This window comes from Cebidichthys violaceus, unplaced genomic scaffold (assembly GCF_023349555.1).
Source record: "Cebidichthys violaceus isolate CVI_PGR_0920_01 unplaced genomic scaffold, fCebVio1.0.p SCAF_20, whole genome shotgun sequence".
In the NCBI taxonomy this organism is placed as follows: domain Eukaryota; kingdom Metazoa; phylum Chordata; class Actinopteri; order Perciformes; family Stichaeidae; genus Cebidichthys; species Cebidichthys violaceus.
The window spans coordinates 11,444,281-11,469,415 of NW_027176373.1; the positions used below are offsets into that span (position 1 = coordinate 11,444,281).

Genomic DNA, 25,135 nt, shown 5'->3' on the forward strand with positions numbered 1-25,135 from the left:
AAGCATCTAAAAATGTTAAATTTCACTAATGCATCACTCAACGCCATGCTCTCATTTCAGTGGGGGAAAGTTCCTGCGTTTGCCAGATAGGCTACAAAAGTCCTCCGCTGAATTCTCATCAAACCCAACTCGAGCGCCTCTGACTCCGTGAATCTCCGTTTAGGAGGAGTTTGTGACTCCTGTAGCTCAGGACCTCTACCAACAGGCTCTGCTTGAGAGTTGCAGCAGAGACATTTGTAATACAAACTTCGATCTCTTGGCCGAGTAAACACTTTTTGGGAATTGAGCCAAACTAACAGACAGTTATCTCAGAGCAACATTTGGTTAGGAGGGGAGAAAATAAAAAGGGGCGACGCCGCGAGCGCTCCCAGCATGGCGCTAAAAACTGACGAAAGTCGGGTGTATGTTACCAAAACCTCAACGGGAAACGGCGTCGGCAGGCTGAAAGAGCGCAACAATGCAGACGCAAACATTTTTGGCACCAGACACTTTGATCCGCTAGCCCGTGACATGGAAAGAACCTGCTGTCAGACAGCTGCCGCTCCTCAGGAGGAGTTGTTTAACGCTGACTGCCGTGTGGGCGACAGTCGCTCTGTTTCTGCCTGCGCCACAATCTCGGAAACAGCCAGGGAGCTCTGCAAAGCTGTGTCCGTGTCGCTGGGACTGGCCATGGAGTCCAATGACACGAGCGACGTGGACTCAGCTCTCCCACCGTGCTCCGCCGCCAATGACCAAATGCGCGGGGAGTATTTGTACATGCCTCTGAACCGTCCCGGAGCTCACGGCGCAGTCACCGAGTACAAGTGCCCCGAACGAGACGACCGGCCCCTGCACGGCCAGAGGCAACTGGTGGAGATGTTCAGAAGTTCCGAGGGGGCCACGCGTCTCCAACACCTCGCCCCGGATCGGACATCTGTGCATGAGCAAAACTTCGCACTGTGCGAGACCGATGACATAACTTCAGAGATAGAGCATCTGGACACAGCGCGCGCTGCCTCTTGCCCCTATGCGCCACCAGCGTCAGGTATCTTATTGGCACACTACGGCCAGAATGCCGCGGAGCGACCGTGCCGGGTCTACCAGCCCCCCGATGAGGCAACGGACTTCGGAGACGCCATGGAGAACAAGTTCAGCGGTTATCAGCCAGAACAATACAGCGTCAAAGTGAAGTGCGAGGACGGCGAGTCTGCCGGGGCATCGTGGGGCAGTAATTACAACCCTAATGAGAAGTACAACTCTCAGTGCTGGGGCTCGAGGCAGTGCATGAATGCGCACAGCACGGAGACCACCACCGCGTTCATATGTAATCCATATGAGAGGAGCGTCGTGCGTCCCGAGCAGTGGTACCCCGGCGGGATGCTGAGGCCGCCTTATCCCAACTCCAACTACGTGAAGACTGAAGTCGGCGAGTGGCTGGATGTCGCCTACAATGACACCAGGTAAGCTAAAATAATAATACTGACGATAATAATAATAATATGTGTCTTGTGTCATGTAATGACGAAGCTGAAATGTTTAGGGAGCAGAGAAGGGGTGAGTTTGCGCTGACTTCTAGAAGATATTGCGGCGAAATGTTCACTCTGATTCAAGTTTAATGCTGCAGGTGTCCAATGTGACCACAGACTGACCTTAATGGCACGAGTGTTAAGGAAGCTGTCATCGGTGGATAAGCTCCCACATAGATTACATGTTTTTACTCTGCGGTAAGGGCAAACAACACTTCATCATTATATAACGCCAGCTTCATAATAGATATAGATGGATTTATTCTCACTCAGCGTTTGTATTTATTTCTCGCAGACAGCTGTTTAAAGTCGTAATGTTTCTTTGAAATTGAAAGGAATATGTTTATTATAAACTTATTTTTTTGTCAGAAACACATACTGAACACGTTTTCTACTGCTTAGACAAAACGCGTACAAAAGAGTACTTTATGACATTATCAGGCTACTTGTAATAAATGCTTTGCAAACTAAAACTCAACTGAGGTTGCACTGCATTTTGAAACAGACGTAGGAATACGTTTGTCTGGTTCACATCCATGACATATTCATGTGCAACCCTGAGCAGAATTGTTGTTATTTAAAATATCACTGACGAACTTTTAAAACAAAGTTCCTTTTAGATTACAGGTGAGTGGAAGCAGCTCTTGTTAAAATATGTTTTCCACTTTCCTTTTAATTTGAGTAATCTCCCATTGTAAAGTCATTATAAAGATATTTGTTTAATGTCCACACTGTAAAGTAACAAAACAAAAAGATAAATATGCAGATAAAGTAATAATATCTGTAAGATTTGTTAAGAATCAAATCCATAAAGTTCATAACATCCACGTGAAAAACGAATGAAGAAAGTATTTCTGAATGCACCCAGTGAAAACAATATGTATCACTGAAAAGCGGCTTTGCTTACAATCACAAATCTAGTTTTCTTGTGAGAAAATATCAGCACTGAATTTGTTGGATTAATGTCATAAATAGGTGAGACAGGATGGAATTACAGCAAAGTAATGTTTGACTTCAATTTGTTTCTAAGTGGAGGGAAACGTTTATAGTTCTGACAATTTCAGATGCTTGTCATTATTTTTACAAATGTTTCCAAAGCTGTCAGTTTTTTTTTTTGTGTTGGGGGTCGACGGTTATATTTGCATGGTCTACTAAATGAGAGTGTGGCCTCCAGGATGACAAAGCACACAGAGTGGGCATGTTAACTGACAGTCACTAGCTACCATACGGCTGCAGCTGACGTCATCGTACGTTTTCTCTAAATGGGCTGATGATTGATTGAGAACACTGACAGCAATCAGCTCGGTGCATTACTGTGTGTGTTACTAAATTAGAAATGTATGAACAAGGAATATAGATGAAGCAGTCTAGGTGGTGTTATTTTTTATGACTTATTGAATTTCAGATTCTTAAAACCAGATCATAGAAAACCAAACAACAAAATCCTGAACAGCTGACATAATAAAGACTATAATACTGAAATCAAATAAGAGAATTGACTTATAAATAAAAGCAAATAGACAAAAACAAAATAGCCAATAAACTAAGGTAAATCAAAATTACAGCATTAAAGGGAGACACTACAAAATATCTTAGAATATGTTGGAATATGCAAATAAGTGCATTACATACATTTCCAAAACAGAAATCTGATCATTTAATAAAGCCAGGTTAAAAAATCTTTTGAAAATAAAATTATTTTGTTCTCTTTTTATCACTTCATTTTGAGAAACATGAGAGACATTAAAGAAATACATTGTGGCCATGTTTTTAGGAACAAAATGTTCTATAAATCTGGCTATGAATGATTTATAAACAAAAGCCTCAGTAAAGATCTTCAAAATATAGATAGGAAGGAGCTTTTGGTGAATAACAGTAGATTCATGGCTCAGACTATGAGGAAAAACTTGTTTTGAGAAAACAGCTTTTAAAAGTGTGTATTGCGAAATGCACTACAATTCGGAAGACACTACAGGTGAGTAGGGTAAAAAAGTTAACTAATAGATCTCACCATGAAACTTACATTAAGACAATGACTTTTTTGTTTTACATATTTCTTAAATGTTATGTTTAAATGTGAAATTAAAGCATTATGTAATGCAAACTTTTGGTAAATTTCTGACGTTTTTTATTCTCCATACAATGTTTCCTTCTGCTGCGCCCTCGCCACATCCACCCTCCTGCAGGCATGGCAGTCTCAATAAGAGCTGTATACACCACAGAGAAAATCTCTGTGTGTTTACAAATACACATGGCAACATGATGTATCGGTCAACTATCAATATAAACACGCCCCGTGTGCTTTATGAGCCCGGCACTAAACTAAATCATTGAACCTATTGCCAGAAAGGTGTGTTCACTGGTTCCCTTGTAGTAAGGGAAACTGCAGAAACATTCCCGTCTTATTATTGTATTTCTCAAACTCATTTATTAGGCTATAGGATATTTTCTCAAAAGCCGTCCCCTTGTCCAGGTCTGAGGTCAATTCCTGGAATAATGGGCCTCCTAAAGTTTTCCATTTTCTCATTCTCATCTGTTTACCAATCATAATACTTTTGATCAGTGGTGTTCTTAAATGCGAAACCAGTTGCAGTATCCCAAACAAGGAGCTGCTCCCAAACACGAGAATTTACGTGGAGACCTACTGCGCTGTGCTCCGACTTCATCTGCTTCGAATCAAGATGACATAGAGCCCCAAACATACTTTGCCTAATAGCAAAAGGTACATGCTGGTTTTATTTTTATGGTATTTTCCTTTATTTAAATCTTTGGACTGTAGGCGGAGACAGGAAACACTGGAAAATAGAGAGACGTTTCATCTGTGGCTGAGGTGCCGAGCCAGACCTCAGTGTGAGTTCACAGGGTTTATATGGTATTCAGTTTAGACTTATAGGTTAGCAGGATATCACCAAGTGCAAAAGCATAAAGACATTAGAGCACTGCGATATCCTCTTGTTTATCACCCCAAGTTCTTCGGCAGGTTTTCTGAATTATGTTAATGTTGCTGAATATAACCCAGAGCAGGTCTTTGATCTTATCCTGCTCCAGATCTGAGTTTTACTCTGCAGAGTTATTAAGAAAGATCCCTCCAAATCATACAGCTGTTTGGGTTTGTGTTCCCAATTTCTTTCCCATTTAGACAATCTTTTAATTGATTAAAGGCAGCTCCATTTTGAAATCGGTTAGTGGCCCGTTTAGATGACTAAACTGCAACAGTGATCCTCATCTAATATCATAGATGATACCCCCCCCCCCCCCCCCCCCCCCCCACACACACACACACACACACACACACACACACACACACACACACACACACACACTTTATTTGGCTATTGCTGTGATGATTTGCCGCTGTCACCAAATTGCAAAAAATTCTCTCCTCTGCCATGACTCACCTGTTGCTTTGCATCTTGTTTCTGCTTGCCACGTACGACCCTGAGCAGGTGGAGATGGTCGTGGTATAAATACTGTGGGGCGTATTTAAGGAATGAGGAAGGTTAGTCCGGTGACATTCAGAGTTCAAAGTAATGCAGTGAAGTGAGACGTGGCTGGAGACGGGAGCAGACTGAGCAAAATGGAAACAAGTGACGAAATTTGTGCCTCTGTGTCATTGGAAGAAAAATATATCTATGCTTGAGATAAATGTGTTTCCGTTTTAACCAGTGTAAATGTGGAAAATCCTCAGTATAATTCACTATAGTAGAATGTGCCCTCTGATAAAAACATCAATGGGTATTACACATTTTGGCAGTGGTGGAATGTAACTAAGTAGTAATAGTTCTCTACTTCAGTTTTTCCATCTTATGCAGCTTTATACTTGTACAACACTTAATCTCACTGGCAATGTTGTACTTTTTGATGCACATTGATCTGATAACTTTAGTCACTTTTCAGTAATTCATACCCCTCTTTTCCAGTGAAAACCATGTTTCTCCAAATTTAGTGATTTGGATTTTGACTTTTTTTTTCTTTTTCTTTATTTTCTCCTGAAGGATCAAGTGTTCCTTGATGGATTACAAAATTATTCTACCTCTTAAGATAAATAAACTATGTAAAACCCTTTTCAATTAGCTGGAAAATGATAGTCACAAAGGTGTTTTTCTGACTTTTTAGAGATGCGTCACAGCAGAGCGACGTTTTTCGAATATGATGCACTGCTTTAGATTAAACTACCCAATCATAAACATTTAGAGCAGTAAAATGCAACATACACATTACTCCAGTAATATTAAGCCAGAAACATATAATAGTTGAACACTGATGGGGAACAGTTAACTGCACAGTGGGATACTCTAAGTACATTTTGCTGATAATACTTACATGCTTGTACTTAAGGAAAACTTTGAGAACAGGCCTTTCAGTCGTAGTGGAGTATTTTCACAGTGTGGTACTGCTGCTTTAACTTAAGTCAAGGATCTGGATAGTTGTTCCACCACTGTGTTTTGGCCTCGTGAGGCAGTGAACTGGCTCAGCTGGCTGAGGGCGTATGGCACGGCAATCATGTAGTTGCAGCTTTGGTTGAATTTTGGGACTCTGGCCGACAGAGGGGCCACACTGGTCCATCTGTAGACCACATAAGGGATTCCAGTCTTAGGTGGCGATGTCATTTCCGAGAATTGTTCTAACAAAGACTTTTTAATAGGATTGCTTTGCTGGCATGTGCTGTACTTTTGATTATAATTTTCAAACAGACAGAAGTGATGAATTTATCTTTAATCAACCAGATTTTAAGACTTAGGTTTTTTTGTAGAGAGCAAAGTGAGAAGTGAACCATGTAACATCTGTGTGTGGAGTGAAGTGAATTATGTCCAGAGTGTAGTGTGAGAAAATCCCGCCACAACCCATGAACAGAAATGTACAGTGAAGGAATTCAGTGAAGATAGCTAGTCCGTGATGACATTTATTTCTTGTGACGGAGGTGGAACTGCATGCTGTTAGCATGTCATGAGTGAAAACAGATGTTTCTACTTATTTAGCTGAAGCAACAACACTCCACGCAGTTTCCAGACTCACACTTACTTGAACTTTGACATTTTCATGGAGGCATGTTAGTCTAGCAAATTATACATAATAAAATCAAGCAAGCTAAAGCAAATCTGTGCAATAAAGTCAGGTCTTTTAAACTCGTGTTGATATTTATGTGACCATCAATCACGTAAGTTGCTCATGTAGCATCATCTGGTCCTCAGCAGGGCTTTGCTGGCTGTTTATGCAGTCAGAGCCCCTCATCTCTGAACTCCCTGTCTGAAGATTTTAAGGCTGCCAAACAAGTGAATAAAAAAAAGTTTTATTTTTAACTTGAATACTAGAAGTACAGCCTAATTCATTTTCCTTTTTCAACATCAGTGTCCCCACACTTGAATCATTTTCTTCCTCTTGTCACCTAAACTCTCCCACGACACAGTTGAGCTTCATCCTTGTCTTTTTTACGGCAAACCTTGATATCTTAAGTTGCACGTCACTGAGGCAACGTTATGTCTGAACCTTTTCCAATCTCTCCGTGTTCAAGGCTGAAGCTGGGCGCCCATCGCCCCCCCCCTCCCACACTTTCTGTCATCACACTCTCTGTCCTCCTTAAATTGTTCACTGAGAGGTCGTAGCAGGGCTCTGCTGGGGAGTGAATAGTAAATTCTCTTTGGTTACAGTTTGGACAGTGTTAAACCAGTAAAAAACTATGTATATACTGTGGTGTGTGCTCTCAAGGTTTTAAAATGGGCTATTAGTTTCACAAGATAATAAAAAAAAACAGGTGAAATACAGAAACAATGGATAATAATATTCAGTGCAGTGACCCTTGGATGTATCAACTCCAAGCTGCAGAACATCAACATTGATTTCTAGTAAAAATAAATGTGATATTATATTTGATTTAATACCAACAATCAAGTGTTGGTCATAACTGGGTTTTTATGCGTGTCCTGTTCATCTATCATAGTCCTGTTTCATATGTTTTACTGCAGGTTCGAGACTGGCAGAGAGCACATGTTCCCTATGGAGTTCTTCTTTCCACCACAGAGGATGTGCCTGATTTGTTCAGACGAGGCATCTGGCTGCCATTACGGTGCGCTCACCTGTGGCAGCTGCAAGGTTTTCTTCAAAAGGGCTGCGGAAGGTAAAACTCAAGGGGGGGGGCTTTGATGCCAGTAGTCACCAGCTAAACCCATTGCCTTTCATTTTAGTTAAAACACAGATTCTGTACATCCAGTGTTTCTTATATTTTCAACAATTCAACAGATTGTTTATCTACAAGTAACCTCTGGTTTCTCTGTCCGCTTAGGCAAACAGAAATACTTGTGCGCCAGCAAAAACGACTGCACTATCGATAAGCTAAGAAGGAAGAACTGTCCATCTTGTCGGCTGAAGAAGTGTTTTGAAGCTGGAATGACACTCGGAGGTAGGATGAATTAAGATACTAAAATCTGCTTTTAGAAGAAACAATTGTTGTTTATTTTATGTTTTTTCTGCAGTTTATTATAGCGTTGCTAAACAACTATTTTGTTAGTATTACCATCTGTTGGATTTCCCTTCAGACAAAGGATTTGTGCCGTAGAAATATACCATAAAATACGCACATCTGTGCAGCATGGACTACAATATACACTGTGCACTACACACTGTATGAACAAAGCACACTACAGAGAAAGTGAAGTCCTAAAAGTGGTTTCCCAGGACCAAGTACTTTATTCTCTCTGCACTGCACATCCTAGCTGGCTTTCTTCAATTGCAGCATCATCACAATAGGGGATGTTACTGATAATCAAGCCCCTGACTGAGCTGCCATGCAATTTAGACCTATTCCATTTACTTCTCCTTACTGTCACCCACATCTGTTCGTCATATTAGGCTGTAAAGATTGACATGTAGTGGACTAATTTTAGTCTTGTGTTCAATTTTCACTCTCTTTCATTTTCTCATTCTGTTAATGGTGAAAATTGTACTCGAAGCACAAAGCTGACATGAGACATGTGAATTAAAGCAGCAGACATGCTGGTAATTTTGCCACCAGTCACTGACAAACCCATGGAGGGAAGATGTGATCTAATGCTGCGATTGTAAGTAAAAAGGCACACCTTTTCTAGTTGTGGCTTTAAAGAGCCTCCTTTCACAGACGTTCTCATCCTGGACATGTAATTCACTCGCTGTATTTCACAGGAAAATGTATGACAATCATTTTTAGAAGTGGAAGCAGAAAAATTATACTTATTATCCCAGTTTTTTTTTTTTACTCAAAATACTATATATATATATATATATATATAAAAAAAAAAAAAAAATAGCAGGATGGTTCCTGGTTTGACTCACTGGATTTTAATGTAGCAATTAAACTTGAAACTTTGTATCATTAGATCATATCATATTCTGTTTCTCTCCTCGTAGTTTGGAAGGTCTAAAGAGAAGCAAAAGAAACCTTTGAATCTTGCGTTTGTTGAGTTTGGCATCTGGTCAATATTGAAAAGCCTAGTTATTATAAATGCTTGACGGTTTCATTTTTATAATTTGAATTCCATATTATTCCTGGAATGCTAATTACATCCACAAATGGAAGTTGCGCAGGGAGGCTGCAGTCACTGAACCAGGACGGCTGTATCTTTCTGCAGCGACCTGAAGAAAGCTTGCTGCACATCTGAACTAAGGCTTCTTGTGTTGAAATGCAAATAGAGCTCACAGATGTTGTTATACTAAAACCTTTTACAGTTTATGACCTCAAGCCCTGAATCTCAGAATAATTTGTGTCTCTAACCCAAATTGTGCTTGACATGCATCCAAAGCCACTTCCGTTTCACCACCAGCAAGTGAGAGTTAGTTAATGATTTCCACGAGCTGCCATTCTCCTCCAACTTCTCAGTGGGAAAAAATGCAGTGCACTGATGTGCATTGTCAGTTTAAATGTATTACTCATTAAAATAATATTTAGCATTTCAGTAATGGTAATTTACTTTCATCAAATGGTGAATGAACAACCACACTGAAGCTCTTCAGGTCAGGTCCAGAGGATAGATTTATGTGGACTTGACTGTTTTTTAATAAGCATGTTCCGGATTGTTATTTGGGCATTAGTATATAGCTTTTAACTTGAAGTTAATTTATCCATCTCAACATAGCAGCAGAAATGTCCTTTTTCCTAGAAAACATCTGGGGGATCCCAAGTGATTCTAAACCGGTATGGAGGTCTCAAACCTGCAGCGTGTCCTCGTCTGTTCCAAGGTCTTCTCCCAGTTAGTCATTTGTGAAAACTTCTACCAGCTCTAAATGCAAAGTAGCAGTGACTGAATTCTAAGGTCCCTGTGAATCACTGAACTCTCACTTTATGCTGCTTTGGGGAAGCAAACATTTAAGGGGTGTAATGTAATAACAAATTTTAAATAGCACAATTTCTCACGTATAAACAAATACAGTAGTTTTGATGTAATAACAATAATTCAGGGCTTAAAAATACAATATCAACTATTTGGTACTAGTTATTGGTTATGTTTGGTGTTGGGTTGAACAAAGTATCACCATAATTTAGAAATAATGACCCTGGCTTTTCATAAATATGTCACCTGCGTTAAGTAACAAGTGTTTTTTGCTTTTTTTAGAGAAACTACAATTTGTGAATCCAACTAACTTTTCTGACCTTTGATATTTAGTTTGAAGTGATAATTAACAGTTTTCTTTTCATTTCCAGTCCCGATTTGTGTTATTAGAAACTAATGAAACAATAATATATCCACAACAATAGGAAGAAGAAAGTGACAGGAGTCTTTGTGGAAGATTTTTTATCAGAGCTCCCTCACATCTCTCTCTCTCTTTTTGAGTCCGACTCTCTGACACATTACTCCCTCAAACACTTCCAGAAACACAACTGACATCGGTGAGCTAATGATGTAATGACATCTACAACCTGGACACCAAAGTGAGAGTAAAGTGGGATCTGCAAAGGAACACATTACAAAAAAGCATTTCAAGAGGAGGAAAACGTGCTAAAGTGACCTTCGAGTTTTTTGTGCAATCAAGTCGCGCCTGGCAACCTAAAATGGCAGTCAGGATAAAGATGGTGATTATAATGGGTATGAGACGGGTAATGACACAGAGGGAAGTGGTCCACAAAATGTGAGTATATTGAGGAGAAAATGTCCAATAAATTTTACATGTGCAATTTGAGTTGAGTGAAAATAGGCTTGTAATGGATGCGTCTGCAGCTTATTCACTGGAGGTCAGTTTCAGCTGGAAACAGTCGATGATACCGATTCCGCAGCTCAGTATGCTGGTCAATCAACGTAGTTAACAACAGCTTGACTAATTAATTGCTCTGTCTGTCTAACAAAGACTGTGCTTGAATCCATCGTTTTGGATGTCAATCGCCTATTTATATTGGCTTCAACTCAAGCGCGGGGATCTTAAGGTTAGCTCAACCCACCTTATTTACACTGTACTCTGCAAAGATCAGATGCCTGCCTGTGTCACAACTGAGAATCCTGGGAAGGAATTTTTAATTAACCATTTTTACTTGAGATGTTTGTTATCAGATCAGACATAGAAATGTGAGACTTGCCAATTATCCTTCTTATATAATCTACAATTGTCTTTCAACCCTGCTGCTCTTGAGAGAGACTTAAGTCGAGTCTATAACTGGCAATTCAATATTTATCCAACAGAACTGGAAAGCCAGGATGCAGTTTTAATGAGACGTTTTCTACACAGAAGCTGCAAGAGGCAATTGCATTACGATTAATGACATTTTAACTGTCAGTCAACATTGATATTTGATTAAAGAAATAATTTTGCCTAATATGTTGATTCCATGAGTTTTTTGTTTTTTTTTACCTCTTAAAGCTAAAGCAGATTAATTGTCAAATGAATTAGATGACACTTATTTTAAAGAGCGTATCCGTCTTAACAACGTCGTAACAAAAGTTAAACATAAGTTAACAGACATGTCTGTTCCTTAATGCAATCATTCCTCAGCACATAGTCACTATATATATATTTACCTGTCAGTCACTCCAGCTCAGCCTGTCGTCCTGAAATAACAGGCTGAGGTGAAGCTGCCCACAGTTCTTTAACTTGTGGAAATAAATCAGTCAGTTATTGAGTGCAGTGAATGGTGGTCGTCTTAAACCATGACTGTTAAAGAACCACATGTATTTGGCAGCTGTTCAGCAGAATATAATCATTCCATTTTGGCTGTATCACTACTTTCTGTACATGGCAATCTACTCCACCAAATCAAAGACCTGGTTCCTATTTAGTTTCTAAGTGCAGGTTGTCATATGGAGCAGCTGCCTCGGGACATTCAGCATTTGTGGGGAAAGAAATTGCAGCCTTTTCATTGCTCAAGATGAGCAAGTTGTTTTTTTCAAACATATGGTACTTGTTATTTTTTTACTTTTTGTTGTCTCTTAAGCCCTGTATGCTTTGCAGTGTGTAAGGAAACATATGTGTAATGCAAACATGCATGATTTAATGAGTGGTATAGTTCAGTGATATACTTTCAACGCTCTGCAAAACCTTCTTGGAAGAAACAATTATATAAAGGGGGGGGGGGGGGGGGGGCATAATTTATACATCAAAATCACCAGTGAGCTCTCATACAAGATGACCACAAGGCTTTCCACCAGATGAGGCTCATCTGTTCAGAGAGTTTTCTTTCAAATGGAATATGAGTCCAACAACATTCAACTTCAACTTCACAGAAACATTTTGTGCGGCCTTTGAATGTGACATGAAATGCATGCATTATATTTTAATTATTTACAGTCACTCCACTTTCAAGAGCCTACACTTAATACACTACTCGACTAATGCATAAAACTGCGACCTCGTAACAAACGTCTATCAGGTTAGGGATGACAACCTGGAGAAAGCTACTGGTTGCAGGGCAACTATAGTGGCACTTTGCAGGTGTCATGGGAATTATGTTTCGTCAACAATGCTAGTGCTGGTAAAGACAGTTAATGATTTCAGTGGACAACTCTGCAGTTTAGCGTGGAAGTAAGAGAAAAAGGATATAGAAGCTGTGTGGTTGACGAGAAAATTGTTTTTCAGGAATAATAGATCAACTCGTCTGACCTCGGGGGACAGATAAAGTGATCTTATCTGCAAATGGGTGAATTTGGCGCTCAAGGAATTTAATGTTCAACACCATTTTGAGACCAATCACAAGTCCTACGACTCCCTGTGCAGTCCTCAATCATATGCTGGCTCTCTATATTGGCACTCCGTCTTCAAAACTTTGAGAACCCCTATTTTAGAGGACAACTGGATTCGTCAGTCAAAGTCATTCAGATGTAGTAATTTAGGATCATTTGCAAAACGCATGCAGCTCTGGTGGATTGGAGATTAATGACCAGGCTTGCTTGTTATTTGGTTGGGTTATAAAATAGCAGAAACAAAATAATAAATGAACGGATTCTTAATTTCTTGCTTTTGTTTGTAGCCCGTAAACTGAAGAAGATTGGACAACAGAAAAACCCTGAGGAGGAACATCCTCTGAAGGACACTTCAGAAGTCATCCAGAATTTCTCTCCTAAATCAGGCCTGAACTTCAACTCCCAAATGGTCTTCCTCAACATCCTGGAGTCCATTGAACCCGAGGTGGTGAACGCAGGGCACGACTATGGCCAACCAGACTCAGCTGTCACGCTGCTCACCAGCCTCAACGAGCTGGGAGAGAGACAACTGGTCAAAGTGGTCAAATGGGCAAAAGGATTGCCAGGTAGGACACTATTTGAGGTCTTTGAAGCAGTGTGGCTTTTTGGCAGCTAAATGCTTTGCTGTGTTCACCAGCTAGTCGCTAACTGTGTCTGTCTGCCATTTGGTGCTGGGCAGGTTTATGATGCCGTCTGAAAACCGCCTTGATCAAAGCAGTGAGAGTGAATCAAAACAACAATGTTGTGATAGAGCTGAGGGGATTTGCAAATTCGGGGGATAATTCTCTGTGGGTTTGTCACTACGAGTGACCCCTTTCACACACGGAAGTTGTTATTTGATCTGTTGTTAATGTAAATATCCTGATTATAGCAGCTTTAGATTCTGATGATAAACAAATATGGTTCCATCTCATATGAGCCATTTTTCAGGTGCTGCTCTTTTATCTAACTTCACACGAGAAATGGAAAGGATAAAAGTGAAATGGAAAACTAATAGGTTAAAATGGAACAAAAACAAGTTGTGGCAAAAAAAGCAGTTTCAAAAATTAAAACAAATACTGTTTTGTTGAATTGAAAAAAAATGTGTGTAAAATCGGATGAATTCAATAAAATAAGTAATTAAATGAACTGTAAATAATACAATTTCCAATCAAATGCCAGACTAAAGCTGTTAGTTTTAAGTTTATATTTAAGATATCAACACTGCTCTCAGATCCTTTGGTGGACCATTATCATCGCATAAAAACTGTAAGCTGCCTCTACAAAAGTTTTTGTCCCGCAATTTGGAACAGCTAAAAGTTGAGTATTACACATGCTTTAGTCTGTCTTTTTCTCTCAGTGGGAGAAGTGCCCACACTTAAGCTGTTTTCGGATGATACAAAGCTGATTTGGTGAGTAAGCCTTAACATTTAAGTCGGAGTCAAAGACGACACCAAGGTTTCTTACTTGTTGACTATGATTTAGTTTTGGTTAAATTTAGTTTCTCTCTGAGACTTAGATCCTATAACTAATCCTATAATAGTTTAATCCTGGTTGACCTGTTTAAAGTTTTATTTTTTACCTTTCTGTTAAAGAGCAAACACTCAAAACACTGATGGAGCGATTTAGACAAGTCAACATGACAGAACAAGACAGAACATAGCAAAGTATGTGATTAGAGGCCAAACAGACTGCAGTGAACAACGTTAGAGCTATTTATAATGTTTATAGGTTAATACTGGGACAACCATCCTGTGTGGTTATAAATATGTGGTGAGTGTTATGTAGGCTTACAGTGGTTTACAAGAGTAATAAATCTGTTTGAAAGTTATTGGTTTTTTTTTGATTAAATGATATTACCACATTATTCAGTATTATTTTTTGCAAATTCCATATGCTCTAACAATAATTTTTGAAAGCCAGAATTATAAAAAAGAAAAAGAAAAAATCTTTTAGACCTTTTTTAAAGAATATTTAAAACTTGCATCCGTATTCAATGCTTTCATATTGGTACTTGGTAGAGACACCTTTTGCTGCAATGACAGCTTAAAGTCTTCGGGAGTAGCTATCCACCAGCTTTGCACACCGTTTACAATGTTTTTGTCTTGGCCGTGCATGGGTTATATGATGCAGCTTCCATTTCCTGGCTGTTGATCAAACAGTGCTCACTTGGATATTATTTTGTAGCCTTTCCTAATTTATTCATGTCTATTACTTTCTTTGATTGCTCTCATTATCTGCATCTATAGAAACAAATCTATAGAACTGTCTGCCAGAGAGATAAAGTAGGAGGCAGATCAATTAAATGCCATATGCCATATGTCAAATAATGTTGTATTTTATGATGCTGAATCTTTGTCCTTAGGTTTCAGAAACCTCCATATGGACGACCAAATGACTGTCATTCAACATTCATGGATGGGGGTGATGGTGTTTGCCCTGGGATGGAGGTCTTACAAGAACGTCAACGGCAGGATGCTTTACTTCGCCCCGGATCTTGTGTTCAATGAGTATGTACAACTCTGAAGTCTTGAATTCAACTGTGTTCTCTAAAATGAGTTCATCAGTGGGTGACCAACATGCTGTGCTCCTCATTTTATATAGAGATCAGCCCCCAGTGAGTGAGTTGGCGCTGTCGTACATAATACAGACGTGTCAGTTTCTCTCTGTCTTCATCTCGTTCTCTCTCCATTTCTCAAAACACAAAGACATCTCTAACATTTTTGGCTGGCTTTTTTGGATCATGTTCATCCAATTCCCGCCGTATGTGTTCTTTTGTCAATGTGAGATTAAAGGGAGGAACTCTCACAGCCCTGGTGAAGCTGATTCAGCTCTGAATATTACTCATGACAGACAACAGTGGTTTGGTCTGTGTGAGTGTTAGTGAGGAATATTAATGGTCTTATTTAGTCCCATCAAATGTTTACTGCCATAGATCTGTGGGAGTAGAAAATGTAAGTTGATCTTTAAATCAATAATTATTTCTTTAAAAGATCAAGTATTTTGTGTGTTGTGTAAACTGATGATACATAGTATGCCGGGTTTTTTACACATTATAATTGGGTAGTTTGTAACAGCAGCACTATTTAAGCTATACTCGCATGCATTAATTATTTACGTCTACTTTATGTGCAGTGTTGTTGTTCATCTACAGTAACCAAACAAATGCATGCAATTCAGAGGTTTGTTGCTGATAAATACTGTCTGTCATATTTAGAGAAAATGTATCTTTTTTTTTTTATGTAAACCTACAGCATATACCACCTGTCATTTGCTATATTCGGTTTTTATGCAAAACTACAGTAACAATAGGTTTTAGTACCTGTGGGAAATTTGCTTGGGAGAAAACCTCAATCGGAATTTATATTTATGAATATTAATAAAAGGAGTAACTGTAAAGTATCTGGCTCGATCTTGAACTGGCAGGATAAATCTGGCAGGTAGCATCAACATTCAATACATCATCCTGAAGCGTGCACAGATTTAGCAATCAGTAAACTTTAAAGCTGTGCTCTTATATTATTTTTTTGTTTATGTTTGCACATTGTGCAGGTAGTAAATAGTGTCTCCCATTAAACCCTTTCTGCCCAGTAAATGGACACATCTTTTAAACTCCTACCCACTACCAGTTTATAAATCAGGCTTTCTGCAAAATATACTGATGTAGACTCCGAACCAGAGATAACTATGACAACAACACTATGACAAAATCATGGCTATCTTTGCCATTTTAAAAGCTTCCTCCCCAGCAGACCGAATAATACTCTTTGTGATGAGTAAGCTAAAGTTGATGTGTGAAATCAGTTGAGCTAACAATTTTTATATTTTTTGTTTCGGTTTCCATTAAAACAATAATTGCAATATTTAGCCAATAGACAAAACCGCATTGCCCCTTGACAATGTAACAAGGGGCAGTGTAAAAGGGCACTCAGAGAGAGCAGACCTCCGCCAAGGCCGTTGTTTCCATAGGTGAAAAAACCACCTGTGATTCGGATCCTCTTCATAAGTGTAATGGGTTATTTTTCGGCCCTTGCTTCATCCTTCCACCAAGGTTCATGACAATTGGGGCCAGTAGTTTTTCTGTAATCCTGCTGACAAACAAACAAACTGAACAAGAAACCTCTTGGTGGAGATAATAAAGCTATAATGTACACAGCTCTCCATGAAGCCGCTTGCAGTTGTTGTGTTTGCTGAATGTCACCTCACTGAGTATCCTAACAGATTATGTTAATTATTATGTAAATCTAAAAATGCACACCGACTGAGACGGAGCAGAGAACTGCTTTGTACTCAAACTCTCCTTGCGTCACAATTTTTTGTCACACCCAGTTCAGTGATTTGACAGCAGGTGTTTTTCCTTTTACAGACAGAATATACAGAATATAAATAGAATATGAACACTAGGCTTAGAGGAGGAGGAAAACACAAGGGAATCCCAAACAGATTAAAGTTTCAAGTTATTGTTAGAGGTAGAATGTAGTCGTTTTCCTCTCATTTTCCATAACATTTTACGCGAGTCAAAATCCATCTAAACTAAAGAAGACCAAAGTTCCTTAGCATGGTAGAAGATAATTTATTCAGCTGTTTTTTTGAGGGGTGGTAGTTCAGTAGTTCAGATTTTGAGGATTGAATTAAGGCTGGTGGAGGCCATGTAAGTCAGAAAGGTGGATAATATCTACTTGAAAGAAATTTAGCATAAAATGTTAAGTGCTCCTTGTGATCTTTTAAATTAGCTGCTTACCGTCTCCTCCCGGGCCAAGTCTTTCCTCCTTAAGAGGGGTAAAAACCCCGGCACAGTCATTGTAATTGGAGACTGAATTAAGGACTGAGATGGAGGAGATTGTTGGGCTTTTTTTTTTTTTTTTTTAAAGTGCAGGTGTACTACTTTTATATACCTCACCAAAAATCCCACCATCACATCAGGCATACAGTTCTCTAGTTTACTTTATTTTTTTATAAAATTATATTCACATGAAAGAACGGATATCTGCTGTGATACATTATCTCATAAGACAGTTGACACAGATGGTTGTGTAGGTTTGTATACAGAAGCAGGTTGTCATACAGACATGTTTAGCTGTTGGTATAACTGGCTTAAAGAAATAGTTTGATATTTTTGGAAATTATTTGTTTTCTTGCCAAGGGCTACATGAGAAGCTTGATAGCGTACTGCTTAGCTTAGCATAAGGTCTAGAGACTAACGCTGCTCCTGGCCCAAAATAGTAATAACAAAAAAATAAGAAATAACCTGTCTTGTGTTATAATCAGTGAGCTTTAGAGGTGCTAGTTTGCAGATGTTGTCAACTCTGGTCAGAGTTAGGCTTGCTGTTTCTGCCTGTTTCCAGTCTTTATGTGAAGCTAAGCTAACAAGCTGAGCTAAGCTAACCAGCCACTGACCATAGCGGTATATTAACCAGCGAGAGATGAGAGTGGTATCTTCTAATCTAACTAGCGGCAAGAAAGTCAATTACCCAACTAACCAGTTAACTAAGCTTACATTTTGCATACAGTTTGGTTGTTTTATGTGTGTCCGTCAGATCTGACTGGGGGTTAAGTATATGTTCTGCTGTGTTAGCCGTTTCAAACCACGTATCAACTGTTTCTACAATGACTTTTTCAAGCTAGAAAGTTCAGCCATCAGATTGATGAGGAAGTTTGAAAGTCACATATTGTCGGCTACATAGCATTTTAAAAGAATTGTTTGGGGATGGGCGTCAGTGCAGCAATAACATCATCCCCATTAACAAACCATCTCCATCATTGTCTTCACAAAGCTGGTTTAAATTAATTAATCAAAAATGTGCACCTATTGGATTGTACGTGATCTGTGTATGATCTGTTATGCATGTATACGTAGGCATATCTGAAACTTTTCATTCATTTCCAGAGAGATGGGGAACATTCAGGTCTATGTAGCTCTATTGCATTTCTATCATCACAGCATAGAAAAATGTTACAAACTGTCTCTTTCCTCAGTGATAATAAAGGCAGAATTGTTTTATCACACTGAATAGAGATGGCAAACTTTGATCACGATGCCTGTTCTCCCACTCTTCTTGTCCCAGGCTCGTTTAAATAACTGAAGATTATTTGTGCGTGATGAACATGAAATATCCAATCGCCGCTTTTAATATTCCACTATAAATGATTAGGACATTTTACTGAACTGTATTGCCATTTATAAAGGAAGAGATTCTAGTCTAACGGAGTTGTGTGTTTCAAACATCTTGCTCCAAATGTTAAAGATCACACAGCAGAAATCTATATTGTTTTGAAGATAATTCAGTGCCAATGACCCCATTACAGCATTGGTAGATATGGATCTAACCTCTGACATTCTTTTCTATTCAGTAGTTATTTATTACCGAATAAATGTCCAAGGTGTAAAGCAAGTTGATCCTTCACTCGGATTTGAAAATGTCCTTTTATTTCACATTTCTGATCCTGACCTTTTTTAAATCTGCAGACATCGGATGCAGATTTCCTCAATGTATGAGCACTGCATACGGATGAGACATCTTTCACAGGAGTTCTTGCTGCTGCAGATCTCTCAGGAAGAGTTCCTCTGCATGAAGGCCTTGCTCCTCTTCAGCATTCGTAAGTATTGTCCGGTGTGCTGAGCATCAAAATGTCAAAACAAACTGCTTAACTTGATCCCATAAGTGGACATGCAGGAGAGAGACAACTGCTGAGCATGTAGTTAAAGCTGTTTTTTTCTGTTTTCACCAGTTCCAGTTGAGGGTCTGAAGAGTCAGAAGTACTTCGATGAATTGCGTCTCACCTACATCAACGAACTCGATCGCCTCATTAACTATCGAATGGCGACCAATTGTCCTCAGCGGTTCTACCAGCTCACCCGACTCTTGGACTCTCTCCAGATGGTGAGATACACTGCTTCAAATGGCTTCAATTGTGGGCGCATCATAGACAAGCTAGGAGAACAGTCTAAAGCAAGACTAATTATACTTTGCTTAAAACATTTCTTGGCTTTGCATGCAATTAAATCACATGGGATGCTGTGTTTTTTAATAGCTCATGGAAAATGCAGCATTTAAGCCGGTGCAAGCAGAATATTTTTTAAGAAAAAAAGTTTAACAGAGGAGTTTGATATGATTTTTTATTATGTTATTATTTTCATGAGACATGTCTTCTGAGTCATTGTCAAAACCCTGTTTGTAGTCAATTTTAGCCAAATGATTTATTTGTGTTCCTTCTGTTTCAGACGGTAAAGAAGCTCCACCAGTTTACATTTGACCTTTTTGTCCAGGCTCAGTCGCTCCACACAAAGGTCAGCTTCCCAGAGATGATTGGAGAAATAATCTCAGTATATGTACCAAAGATGCTGGCAGGTTTGGCTAAACCGATCTTGTTTCACGAGTAGAGGGATTTTTAATTGATCAAAAAGTGACTCATCTTTGCTGCCTCCGTAAACTTTAACAAAGGTACTGTTTACCTACATCTTCAGTCTAATAGCTCTTAGCCCTGTCCTGAAATCATTATTTTGTTAAGTGTTTTTTTTTGTGTTCCTTTTAGCCATAATTGAGATTGTTTGTTCAAAACTGTTAAAGCTTTTATCTGAGGCACTGCAAGGCATCACCTGTTGACAGCTCTGTTCTTTCTGAGTGGACAGTTTGTGTTTTCAGAGATTCTACTTTACATACACAGTAAGTCTGTAAATCAGATTACAGCAACCAAAAAGTAACGGGGTCAAAAACATTTTTGGAAGTTTTGCATGTGACCTTCATTATACATACACATGACAAGGTATTCATAAATACTGAAAAACAAGATACGGCCCAAAGAGCAGAAGAGAATTGGATCACAGAAATAAACAAATACTTGTTTCCCATCAACTTCCCAAAATCAGTTTTTTCTAAGTGCTGCCTTCAGAGGCTAAGTTCCTGCTTGTGATATTTAGAGTAATTAATACAACTTGTGAGGCATTTAAGTGCTTAAGTGCCTTAAAATAAAAAAATGTATTCCAACTGTAAAAGACAAACTTGATGTTTACAGTGAACCTACAATACTAGATTGTCCTGCTGTGTGAGTGTCCAGTAGTTTTGGGGCTGCAGGTCGGTCATTAAGGATGAAGTCTACTGTCTGGACATATGCTGTCTTAATTTGAAACTAAATCAAGCCAAGTAGAGTCCAACTATGAAATGATAAATAACATCATTGTTACTACCTCTTGGGCTCACGTTTCTCAACAACTAAGTTGTTGCACTGAATATTTAGCTGAAGTAGTTCTGACCGCAATTGAAGGCAGCTGCAGTAGATTTGTTTTTATCTGACTGTAAAAAATATGTATGCAAGACTGTGTTCATCCAGCATTTACTTAAAATCACTTTTATTGAAGCTTAAATTCACAATACAGTCAAAGACTTATTTACTTTGTCTTTGGGAAGCACTGTGAACAAGATGACGGGTAATGTCAGGCTGTGGGTCAGCCGTTGTGTCTGGCAGCACCCATACAACCAAAACGGCACATTGTGTTGCTTAAGGAAGATTATCAACCCTAAATCATGGATGATTATAAATGTAATTGATTGAGGCAATAAAATTCCTCGGTGGGTGCCTTGTTATTGACAGAGAAAGCTCAGTTCACAGCTGCAAAATCTGCCTGCATCCAGTGCTGTCATTTGACAGTGGCAGTGACGTAGTTGGAAGCATGGAAGAAATACTGGCTATTTGAGCATGGATTTGTAGTCTCTACCTCTGGGTGGCCACTGCCATGGGGTGTGCTCTAGATGCTGCTAAAAAACAGAACTTCCTAAATCTGTTGTAAGTTTCACTGTGTAAATACAGTTAACCAATAAATACGACACACAACTTACTTGTTCTCTTCGCTTGTATTGCAACAGCGAACATGGCATCCAAAAATAAGAGTACAGAGGATGTTATGGATGAGGATACTTTTTACAGTGTATTGACTATTAGGGCCGTATTTATTTCAGCCTTATTTCAGTATACGTTCGAAGAAATGCTTCTGATCCTGGGCATCAGAAGCTCACTTGCAATGCATCCTGGTACGTGTAGGCACTGCCAGCACAGCTCTGCTTTCTCAGTAAAAGACTTAGCGAAGGGTCAATTAACTACACATACCATCAACGCTGATTTGGGAATCCATATAAAAAAGTGGTCATCACTATTTGCTCTTGTCTACTTCTAAAATCAAATATCATACGTGATCATGCATGATCTGTACAATTCTTACAAAACACAGCATAACGTAACATTTCAGCCATGTGACGGTCATGGGAGAAACAACCTGTTATTTAATGTTAAACTGTAAACGGTCCGTTTGATTGAGTCAATGCAGCACAATTCAGACATCTGCAGCACACTGCATGCTTACTATCGTTCGGCACTTCAAACCTTTTCACATCACATTGGCAGCAAATGTGTAAAGCTGTTTTCTTTATGTTACAAATTTTAAAGCATTAACTTAAAAATATTTTGTAGGTAAACTTGTCAAAGCAGGTACTTGGCATTAGTGAAATTGTAGAAAATTGGACTGTTAGTTTAAGAAGTTTCGGTACTTTATTTCTCCACTGCACAGCTACAAAACTATTGATAACTGAATATTTGAACTTTGAACTTTGAAGAAGTTGCCAAAGATATCTTTTTTTCTGCATGCCAAACTATGTCTGTATAGATATTTAGAGAGTATCAAACCCCCACTTCAGATTATTTTTGCATTTACTGTAAAACATATAAAGGCAGAGCAAATACGTGAAGCAAAAGATTCATCGATACAACTAAAACTAAGCTGTCTGCACTCAGCGCTGTGTACTACAGCAGAGTAGAACATCCCTGATAGACAGCATGGTGTTGACAGTGTCATGGTGTTGACAGCGTCGTGCTGTGTGTGGCACTTTGCAGCAGGAACTGGTAGACTTGTAGGGACACAAGCATGGCACCAAATACAGGCAAACACTGGATGAGAACTTGGATGATTCAAATAGCCAGCGATCTCAGATTAGGCCGGTAATGTTCCAACAGGACAACAAATATAAACTTACAGCCAACTTGTAACTGGAAGGGCTTTCAGATGTAGAATGTGAAAGTCCTTGACTTGTCCTGCCAAACCTCAGAGATGAAAACCAAGGAAAAAAAATCTGAAGAATGCCTTGAATATAACTGATCAAAGGCACTTGAGTCAAACTGTTGAAAAGTATTCATTCATGTAGTCAAATACAGTTATCGGTTTTTGTATGTTATTTAAGAAACACAAACCAAGGTGGTGAAATACAAGGAACTTTGTGCAATGATGTTAGTCTACTTGATGCGGAGCGTACATTACACTGAAATAGTGTCTTTCGGTCGATGAACTAGAAGTGTAGGGTACTCACAATCCAACACAAACAAAACTTCAAATTCACTTCTGTGGTACATTCTGCAAGAATGTTTCATAACTCTGTAAATCCAACACTTTTTAACAGTTACACATTTATTTCACAAGCTTGTAGATGCATGCGTCATGTGATTGTTTAAATGTAGGCATCGGGTTTCACTTTACACAAAGCAATGCATGGACATCCATGGATCACTCCAAATACCTGGCTTTTTGCATACTGACTGATGGCGTCAGCATTGTTCAATGCATCGGACATCTTTCAGAAGGCATGATGCCATTTTGTTGTACAGTGCAAAGTGATACGTTAACAGTCATTTTCAGTGTTTTGTAACTGATTCATTCATAAACTTCAGTCAAGCGCTTCAGGGTACTTTACTTCATCTGCAGAAATGAATGTCTTCGTCTTGTCTTTTTATACAATCTTTGCTATGCGAACAGGAATGGGGGAGAAAATGGAATCCAGTAGCTATAGACAAGTTCACTTGACCCCACCACAGCGGCTAATTATAGCCCTGACACTTGAATAAATGTGTCTGCTGTCATTTGAGAGAGAGGCAGTTCAGTGTGAAGTTGAAACTACACTGAAGCTTAATTAATAGATAATAAGAACCAAAATTATATATAAAACAGTTAAATGATTTGCAGTACCTGTAATTTTAAGTAAGCACATAATGCTTCAGTTTTGATCAAATTCCCAAAAATTCAGAAATGGATATTTATCAAACCTCACATTTCCTGTATGCACTATATTGTAAGACTGTTGTTGCAGAAACTCTTTATCCTTTAAATTAATGCTGGTTCTAAAGAATGTTGTGATTTTTATTAATGCTGTTTTAACTTTATTATGCATTACCTGTGGGGAATTTCAAGGCACTTCTAGTGCCGGTGAGTCATGCACCTAAATGAGCCACCTCGTTGCTCTGTCATTTTTTTAATACTAATATGATTTAATCACAGTAGACTACAGTGTTTGTATTATGTCAATTGACAAAAGCTGATGTGCCCAGTGTACTGCATATTCACCTGATTCTTTGTACATGCTACAGTAACTGTATATATTGATTTGTTTAATGTCGGTTTTGGTGTCCCAACACTATACTTTTAAAGTCATCTCTTGTATGATTTTTACCTTTTGTGACTTGGATATGTGTGTTTTTCAAAATGTGTAAAGCTGCATCATCTTTCAAAGGCAATTAAAACAATTCTGAATTTCTTTGTTTGAAATAATTGTACAAGACACTGTAAAGTAGTACCGATGGCATGTCATCATTTTATCTCCAAGTCCAAACGGTTACGTCATCTTTGATTGGGGAAAAAAACCCAAAGAGATGCTTGGAACAACTCAGATTTGAGACATACAGAGGCTTACTTCATTTTAATTGTATGGATTCTAAACTGCGTACACTGCTTGAATGCCGGACAAGAAAGGAAAAGACAATGACAAACAGTAAAATCTTAAAAAATGTGCCGTAGTTATCTGGTAAGCATGATGCTGTTAACTAAAAAGTATAACAAATATTCATCCAGTATGAATGCCTTACCAAAGAAAAATATGTTGGCACTAAATGTTTAGTTCAGCTTGGACATCCCCTGAACCGTGCGCTTACTTCAGTGACAACACACATTCTTTTGTTCTTGTTTGTGCTCCAGGATTTGAAAGTGTCGCACTCTGCTGTATATTTATTTACTACAGCTCATACGAATTGGCATGAAAGCTCTGAGCAGGGAATTTCCGATGGTCCCTGATCAGGGCCAACCAACCACCAAGTCCAGTGCCGCTGGTGCAGCAGCTGAGATACAAATCGGCTCTGACAGGTAGTAAAGGTTGGAATGTGGCAGGAGGAGTGGATGGTAACTTACTATAAATACAATGTCTGACTTTATCTTTATAAAACAGACTGAGTGCATAATGATAGGAACTGTTGTGCTCCTCTTTTTCATTTGGAATGTCACGGGTGGTAAAGTTTATGGTCCTAACTGTTTGAACTAAACTTGCATTTTAACAGTGGTGGGCCGTTATTATTTGTTTCTAGGGGTGTAACAATACACGTATTCGTATTAAACCGTTCGGTACGAGGCTTACGAACCGAACAATACGTTTGAATAATACTAGTGCATTTGGAAAATGCAGAAGCTTAAATTGTGAAAATATAATGTTT

At 38.8% G+C, this 25,135-nt stretch overlaps 1 protein-coding gene across 1 annotated transcript; it reads left to right on the forward strand.

Annotated features, from left to right (window-relative positions):
* Positions 1-175: 175 nt before the first annotated feature.
* ar (androgen receptor) lies at positions 176-24,189 on the forward strand. Its single transcript, XM_068716379.1, has 8 exons — positions 176-1,439; positions 7,469-7,620; positions 7,786-7,902; positions 12,928-13,206; positions 14,985-15,129; positions 19,086-19,216; positions 19,349-19,500; positions 19,842-24,189. The coding sequence occupies exons 1-8, from the start codon at positions 373-375 to the stop codon at positions 19,998-20,000; spliced, it is 2,202 nt and encodes a 733-aa protein (XP_068572480.1). The 5' UTR covers positions 176-372; the 3' UTR covers positions 20,001-24,189.
* Positions 24,190-25,135: the final 946 nt, after the last annotated feature.